The 9,077-nt window shown below is 35.9% G+C and overlaps 1 protein-coding gene across 1 annotated transcript; it reads left to right on the top strand.

The window, feature by feature from the left end:
• Window positions 1-4,860: 4,860 nt before the first annotated feature.
• On the top strand, window positions 4,861-6,622 carry LOC120417982 (caspase-8). The gene is made up of 3 exons (XM_039580224.2): window positions 4,861-5,031; window positions 5,154-6,412; window positions 6,470-6,622. The coding sequence occupies exons 1-3, from the start codon at window positions 4,966-4,968 to the stop codon at window positions 6,606-6,608; spliced, it is 1,464 nt and encodes a 487-aa protein (XP_039436158.1). The 5' UTR covers window positions 4,861-4,965; the 3' UTR covers window positions 6,609-6,622.
• Window positions 6,623-9,077: the final 2,455 nt, after the last annotated feature.

The following is a 9,077-nucleotide window of genomic DNA, read 5'->3' as shown; positions in this document are numbered from 1 at the left end:
ACCATTTTTAAAGGTTGTAAATCCGTTTTGATTGTCAAAAGTAAATCCAATTTTATCACAACCATATTTAAATTGTTTTTTTTAGGCACACACATGGTCCCAGAGAATCAAGGTCAACCAAAGTTCGCATATGAAATTGAAAGTTAAATTTACAAACGTACAAAGGGTTTTAATGTGTAAGGGGTTTTTTCTACAAATATTCAAATAGAGATAGATCCACCTATAAGGAAATAAGTTTTCAACCTAAGGGTCTAGAATTTCCAGAATAGTGTCCAGGTGGTTTATGGAACGTTCCTGAAAGTTCACCGTTTTTACTGCACTTATTTAGATTCTGAAGTATATCATATTTTTAAGAATTTCTCAAAAAGGAAAACAATCTTCATACTGACTTTACATAACATTTAGATACATTCGGAGTTTTAGTGACATCGTCAATTTGAAAATATTTTTTAGTGTTTGAAAAATACGTTCAATTCATATTACAGTGTATCAAAAAATTGTCCGTACAGAAACATTATTCGCTGTTAAAGTACCTAAACTCTTAGTAAAGATTCAACATTTATACAGTAGTTGTTCGGTAACTGGGCGTTGTTTAACTGGGTTGCTTTTTAACTGGGCGCTCGATAACTGGGCCGTTGCCCAGTTAAAAAGCAGGCTAACGTCAAAATACCAAAACAAACCAAAATGACCGAGGGGTTAATGGATGCAAAAAATCATATTCAAAATAAAAAACTTTTTTCAAACTTTTGTTCAATTTCAAGTTACAATTAAAGAAATCTAAAAAGTAAGCATTGTAAATAAATTTGAGTAACTTTTATTTTTAAATTTCATCTGAAAAATATTATGCATCGGTGGTCCCCTCGTTATTTTTTGTTCAGCCCAGTTAACGAGCAACATTCGGTGACTGGGCTACGTTCTCAGCCAAGTTAGCGAACAACTACTGTATATCAATTGACGCTGGAGAAAGTCTTCATCACGACCCTGACATTCATTCGCCGATAAATTGTTAACAAAAAATTACATTGCTAGTGAAAAACCCAAATTTAGGTCAAAAAGTTGTCCGTACACCTAATGAATCTACAAAGTTTGATTGATTTTTGATAAAGCATTTGATTAAATGTTGTTTGTTTGTCATTTTAAAGTGGCTCCAACACATTTGAAGCGATTTTGAACTTTGGATAACTTTGTTTAGCAAGTTTATATTAATTATAGTGAAATTTAGGTACCTATTTACAAAACTTGACTTTTTCTAACTTGTTTTTAAATGTCAAAAGCACACCTACTTAATACTTTTCTACAAAAACCGTCAAAATTTTTTATTTTCATTTTTGAGTAAAAAATAGCGTTTTTTCTCGACATTTTGACACAGATTTGAGGTTCAGGCAGATTTGGATTCAGCGGGCAAAATTACATGGATAAACATATATCTGGACAATTTCTGAATTTCGTTAGAGTGGTCCCCCTTTCCAACCCCCCTCCCATCCCTTTTGAATGCAATCTAGCGCTTAAAATGTGGCTTGAGCCTTTTTGAGATATTTGAGTTTTTAATTTGCATTTTTTTAAGCTAAAAATGGCCGTATCTTTTGGCCCTCCAAATTAACTTATCAAAAATTGAAAATGTTGGATTTGTAGAGCACTTAAAGTGTCAAAAACATCTTTGTTGCAAAAAAATAAAAATAAGAGCATGTATGCTTCACAGAAAAAAAAATCATGCTGATATTGCATTTGGGAAGGGGTACATCTTTCATGTCAGAAAAAAATGTGTAATTTTACCTCTGGAAATGTGTAATTTTACCACATTCCTGGTGTAATGTAACTTTTTCTGCCTAAATTGAGGTAAAATTACATCACAAAAGAGGTAATATTCAACCTTCCAAAATTACAGCTTCCAAATTTACATTATTTTTTACTGTGTTCAACATATGAAGAGAACATACAATTATAATTACAATTCAATGACTAATGAAAAAAAAACACAAAATCTAAAATATCTAAAATTATTTTTATGCTGCTTCAACAAAAACCTTAATCACGTCACAAAAAATTTGAGTTATCATTGATAAACTAATAAAAAAGTAATAATTTCAGCTTGATTTGTTTTCATCAATTTCTGCGGTAAAAGTTCGGCAAAAGTTACAAAAGATAACCCTCTATATGAATAACTGCTTTCAAGAGTGTACGTTAGCGTGTCCCAAAAAAACACGAATTCGAGGAATTCAATGTGCTCAGTTCTCAAATGATAGAAAATCATGTTAGAAACAACTCTCTCATACATAAAAACTTTCGGAAAAATTGTTTACCACGTTCCCTGGGCATTTTTTTGAAAAAAGTCAGTTTTTTCGACAATTTCACAAAATCTGCTTAGAAAAAATGGAAAATTTTAAAATTTCATATAGCCTATACCATTAAATGATGGTCTGTGGTCCAATAAACAAGTTATTGTATCGATTTGGCCTTTTAAAACCTTGTTTTCACTTTCCCGGTAGCTTTTATGTCGAAAAATACGAGTTTTTGCTTTACTTTTTTTCAATCTTTTCCCTCGGTATTGAACACAAAAATTTCCTCATATGTGAAAATACATGCATCTTGTAGGAAATTTTCCGCCGAAGATTTTCGTCTAAGCAACTTTGAAGTTTCATCAACTCTGAGCTGAGATATTCCAGTTTTTGTGATGAAAGAATATTGAATATTTGAAAATGTTGATATTAATCATCATTGGCATACAATATTAAGGATAATTTAAGCCTAATTTGAAGTGAGGCTGTATCGCATCTGTTTTTAAACATGATTGGTTCATCCTTCAATACTAAGGTCCACCTGGTTTTGTTTTCTCATGGCACACTACGTGCTAAATGAATGAATTACTTTTAGCAAATAACTCATATTTAGAGCATTTGGCATTTAAACCAATCGATGCACGTTTGCTGTGTTTCCATGGATACAAATAAACAAATAACAAATATAAGGTTCAATTGTACGCATTTCCGTGATCTGAACCACAACGTAACGTTTACACTCCCTTCTTATAACTCCTGTTGATAAATCCGATGTTCAGGTAAATTAAAAATATCACTAATATTTGGAATTTATTCTATAGGGATCCATCCATTAATCACGTAGACATTTTTTTTTAATCTCAGCTCCCTCCCCTTCTCATGGTCAATTGTCCATAAAAAAAACATTTTTGGTTGGAGCGTGGACAATTGCCAACCCCGTACAATCGAACCATATATTTCGATGCCTCTGTGCTCTTGTACTAAGCTTACTGGTTTTCCTATCTAGATAGCATAAGAGAGCACAGATGCATCGATTTGTTATTTGTTTATTTGTATCCATGGAAACACAGCAAACGTGCATCGATTGGTTTAAATGCAAAATGCTCTAAATATGAGTTATTTGCTAAAAGTAATTCATTCATTTAGCACGTAGTGTGCCATGAGAAAACAACACCAGGTGGCCCTTAGTATTGAAGGATGAACCAATCATGTTTAAAAACAGATGCGATACAGCCGCACTTCAAATTAGGCTTAAATTATCCCTAATATTGTATGCCAATGATGATTAATATCAACATTTTCAAATATTCAATATTCTTTCTTCACAAAAACTGGAATATCTCAGCTCAGAGTTGATGAAACTTCAAAGTTGCTTAGACGAAAATCTTCGGCGGAAAATTTCCTACAAGATGCATGTATTTTCACATATGAGGAAATTTTTGTGTTCAATACCGAGGGAAAAGATTGAAAAAAAGTAAAGCAAAAACTCGTATTTTTCGACATAAAAGCTACCGGGAAAGTGAAAAAAAGGTTTTAAAAGGCCAAATCGATACAATAACTTGTTTATTGGACCACAGACCATCATTTAATGGTATAGGCTATTTGAAATTTTAAAATTTTCCATTTTTTCTAAGCAGATTTTGTGAAATTGTCGAAAAAACTGACTTTTTTCAAAAAAATGCCCAGGGAACGTGGTAAACGATTTTTCCGAAAGTTTTCATGTATGAGAGAGTTGTTTCTAACATGATTTTCTATCATTTGAGAACTGAGCACATTGAATTCCTCGACTTCGTGTTTTTTTGGGACACGCTAGTGTACGTTGACGTGTTGCTCGTTTCATCGTTCAGAGTACAGTATTATTCACGATTTCACGCAGAATTTTAAACAGTTAGGGGAACAGCATCTAATTCCAGCGTGCCTCTTATGTTGGCAGGTCAGAACTTTGACATTCAATTAAAGCTAATTAAAAGCGTTTTCAACTGAACTCGAGTGATAAATAGCTCAATAAGAAGTGAGCAAGCAAGTTTCTATCAAAAGTTTTGCAAAATTAGTTGTTTAAGTAGTGAAAATCAGCAAATTGGATGGAGTTAGGAGCGAGTGCTTAACCTGCCAAACATACGAGAATTTCCCTTACATATAATTATTCATTCATAATAATTTAAAGTGGAATTGAAATCTTCGTGTAAAAAATTACTAAAATTTGGATTATTTTTGAAAAAAAAAACTTATGGTAAAATCACGACAACTGTTTTAGCCATGTTTCTTAATATTTTGAAGTTTATATATTGACTCCTATTAAATTATTGGTAGAAGAGTTAACTTTTAGAAAGTTCTTATTTTTTCCAAAAAGTTAGATACTTAAATAACAAATAGATAACACAATTTGTTCTTATTTCATCATAAAAAATATTTAAAGGAAAGTTATAACGATCCAAAGCTTTATTATTACTTATTTTTTCATCTCCGTGAATTTCATTCAGTTTGACCGTGAATCTTATCCATTCCTAGCCCCATGCGCTGCTCACGATGGGGAACCCTCCCACTTCCACCACCCACCGCCCAAAGCTCCCAAAAGCTTGTGTGTTTATTTACATTTAGATCAGCTTTAGTGCCATTTATCATTTTCTAGTCTATTGCTAGTTTTGTTTTGGTTTAATTTGAACTTGTTTTTGATTAGTTTTAGTTTAAAATGAGCACCACACTATCCGTTGAGGACCTAGACTTCATCGAAAGTGAATTAAGCTTTGACGATAAGGTATAAGCTTGATTTTAAATCTATGAACTTACCAGAGTATTTGTTTTTATGTTTTATTAAATTCTATCTGTATCTCAAGACTTTCAGCCACGTACTTAAAAGCAAAATTTGTGTTTTTTAAGGTTTCCCTACTCTTTATTCTGTACGGCCAACGAAACCCGCGATATCTTTCACAAATTATCACGATCGCTTGTCGCTCACCGGAAGAGGAAACTCACTTTCTGTTTGACTGGAAGAATCACGCTGCTGGACCAGAATGGAGTTCAGAACTGTTGGAAGCCCTTTTGATTATTCAGGCGAATCTATGTCTGGTCAAATGTGGCCTCGATGACGATGAGCTGCGGGAGCGTTTCTTGCCCCACGTGATCGAGTTGACCAGCTTTGTCCATCCGGTGCTGAAGGGACTGTATTTGCTATGTGAAAAGATGGACGATGGTGTAGCTGGAAAGGTGATTGACTATTTGAAGAAAACTCATTCCGTTGGGGTACTGAACTCGAGGTTTTTTGAGCTGGTACTTTTAGAGTTGATTTCTGAAGATTTAGTCAAACTTGGCTCAAAGTCTGCTGGAGAAGAGTGTGACCTGCTACTTCTAGTAGCATGTTTCAAATCGTTGGATCTATACGACCTGGCAGAGTTTTGCAAGCGAATTTCAGACAGTTTCAACAAAGAACTGACCAACAAACAGAACCAGTCCGACAATGTCCAGGGCTCGAGCAACTTCAAGCAGATACCAAAGGTTGAGGATCAGCAACAACTCGATCCTGATCGATACTATATCCTTAAACAGCACGCTGGCATCATTCTGATCATCAACCAGTTCAAATTCTACCGAGACCAAAATCCAGAACTTAAAGACCTGCTTCCCCTTCGACCGCTCAACGATCGTCGTGGAACCGAAGTGGACAAGCTGGCCATCCTGAACATCTTCACGGCGTTCGGCTATCAACCGCTAGTTGTCGAAAACATTCCCCACGCCGAGATCCCCACGCAGGTCGAGCACGCCGTCAACGCCGTAAAGTCAACCCACTGTTCCCTGGTGGTCTGTCTGCTCTCCCATGGTCAGGAGGGCAAAATCTACGGCAGTAACAGCATTCCAGTCAACGTAAAGTCCATCGAGCGGGCAATGGCCGCGGAAAAACTGACCGGAAAGCCCAAGCTGCTATTTGTGCAAGCTTGTCAAGGGCCGGATCTGCAGTCGGCCGTAGAGATTCCGCAAAAGCTGGAACACGACGGGCCATCGTCGGAAAAGACGGCGTCGGTGTTTGTGGACTTTCTGGTGGCCTGGTCCACGGTACCGGGATTTGCATCGGTGCGACACATTGAGAAGGGGTCGTGGTTTATTCAGGAGTTGTGTGTAAAGTTGAGGGAGTTGCATCAGCGGTAAGACATTTTTGTTTAAAAATTTTCGAAACTTAACTGAGAATTTATATTTTTCAGTGACCACATAATGGACATTCTAACGGCTGTGATAAATGATGTTTCCGGGAAACGAGGATACGCCAACGAATGCATGGTGCCAATCATTTACAGTACTTTAAGGAAGAAACTATTTTTTGAACCTTTGAAAAATAAATAGAGTTTAAATAAAATTTGAAAAAATATTTTTTTACTATTTCTAGATGAAGAATCTTTTAAGAAGAAGAATGTTGAATGTCGAATGTTCACTTTTAGTATGGGACCATCCATAAACCACGTGGACACTTTTTTGGGAATTTTTACCCCCCCCCCCCCCCCCTCGTGGACAATAGAGGTATCTACGTGCGCATGTATTGCGTGTACGTACACGAAAAAGATTGAGGTTAAATTTTGTCCGGCCAGCAAAATCAAATGGTGCGCTAGTGTGTGTACGCGAAACGTCATAAAGCTCTATTGTCCATACAAAAAAATCCTTTTTGTATGGAGCATGGACAACCCCCCCCCCCCCCCACTCCCCTAAAGTGTCCACGTGGTTTATGGATGGTCCCATATCCTGCTCACTCCATTGTCTTAAGGCGCGAGCACTTTTAATTTGATATATTCTCAAAGACTGCTATAGAGCAATTCCATGTCAAATAGGGAATCGGTTGTACCGGAACCTCTCCGATTTCAATGAAACTTTTTAGACATGTTATCCTACGCTTACGTAAGCCATTTTCGTGTATATGGAACCAGTTTCACTCGATAAAGACATTTGAGAAGGGCGTATCTGTTTTAAATATTTTTGTAATTCGCAATTTAAATATTTCTGTATCGCGAAACCGTTGCATCATATCAAAAAGTGGTCAAAGACAAACTTGTAGGAATTTTGACGGGTTTTCCGAAAAAAAATACAATGAAAGTAGGTATGTTGAGTATGTTGTTGTTGTTGTTGTTGATTTATTAGGGGAACTTTAACCCTAATTGGGAGTATATGGGCTCAGAGATATACACGCAAAATCCACATAACACAGATCTGTGTAAAAAAATTACACAGATCTGTGTAAAAAAATTACACAGATTTCTTAACAGTTCCAGCTGTCAAATCTGAAAGTAGGTATGTTGAGTATGTTGTTGTTGTTGTTGTTGATTTATTAGGGGAACTTTAACCCTAATTGGGAGTATATGGGCTCAGAGATATACACGCAAAATCCACATAACACTGTTCAACCAGGCGGAGCAAACTGACACTGCGGTGCGTTCAAATATTTGGGTCGCGAATCGAGTTTAGAATGTATATACAAGAATCTTCAAACTTACGTTAATAAATAAACTTTTTTTTAAATGAAATTTTCTATAAAACAATGATATATTCTACCCAGATTCTGTGCATCAATGAACACAGATCTGTGTAAAATTTAACACAGATCTGGGTAAAATTTTACACAGTTTGCTTAATCAAAATTACACAGATTTGACAGACAACGGCTGAACACACATCTGGGTACAAGGCTTTTACACAGATTCTGTGTATTCCCGGTTTTGGGCAATCTGTGTCAAATTTTACACAGATCTGTGTTATGTGGATTTTGCGTGTAAGCTAATAGAGCTATATGACGTTTCGCGTACGCACACTAGCGCACCATTTGATTTTGCTGGCCGGACAAAATTTAACCTCACTTTTTTTTCATGTACGTACACATAATACATGCGCACGTAAATAACTCTATCGAGAAATTAAAAGTGAGAGCAACTGCACAGAAAGTTTAACTCCATGTTGCACACACTCTCACTTTTAATTTCTCGATTGCATTGCTCATAACTGAAAAGAGTTATTTCGATCAAAGATAATGTTATGGGAAATTGGACGAGCTCTCCGATAAAAATATTTACGAGACTGAAAAATCAAGTCTGTCTTATAAAAATTGACAAAAACCACAAAAAAACCCTATTTTTCCACATTTTTATTTTTTAAACCGCTTTAACTTCGCTAGGATCGGACTTAGGACAGTGGTCAATATGAAGACTTTTATGAAAAATTGTCTGAAGATTCGATTCCCATATTTGGGTTTGAAAATTTTGACGTTTAGTGCTCTTCTAAAAAAACAGTTTCAGTAAATGATTTTTGTATTTTTTTAGATGAGTACCAAGCCTTGTAAATAAGAACTCTGCTAGAATCCTGCTACACTGATAATCAACATTACACACTGTTCAGTTCACTTTTACACACTTGTATGGGATTTTACAGTTCAAGTATGATTACACGAAAGTGTGTAATCATACTTGAACTGAAAAATCCCATACAAGTGTGTAAAAGTGAACTGAAAAAAGTGTAATGCTGTTTACCAGTGTACAACGTCGTTACTGGGCAACTGCACTCAAAACAGAGTACATAATCACGAGTTTAGTTCGTTTAGTTTGTTCACTTTTAAAGAAATTTTATTAAAAATAACCCAAATATCAGTCATATCCGATTAGCATGTACGCGTACCCTAAATTGGGTACCTCATAGCACGTTTGCCAAAATGACACCTCCGTTCTCGAAGCAACCCTGCGCATTTACCCTCCCATCTGTCAACGCGCCGCGCCAAACGTCAAAAAAGCTCGTTCCATTTCATTCTCGCTCACGCAACGCGTATCTCGATCCGTC

This window comes from Culex pipiens, chromosome 2 (genome assembly GCF_016801865.2).
Source record: "Culex pipiens pallens isolate TS chromosome 2, TS_CPP_V2, whole genome shotgun sequence".
NCBI lineage: Eukaryota > Metazoa > Arthropoda > Insecta > Diptera > Culicidae > Culex > Culex pipiens.
Note: the sequence above shows the minus strand (reverse complement) of the source record. Positions and strands in the feature narration are given on the sequence as shown.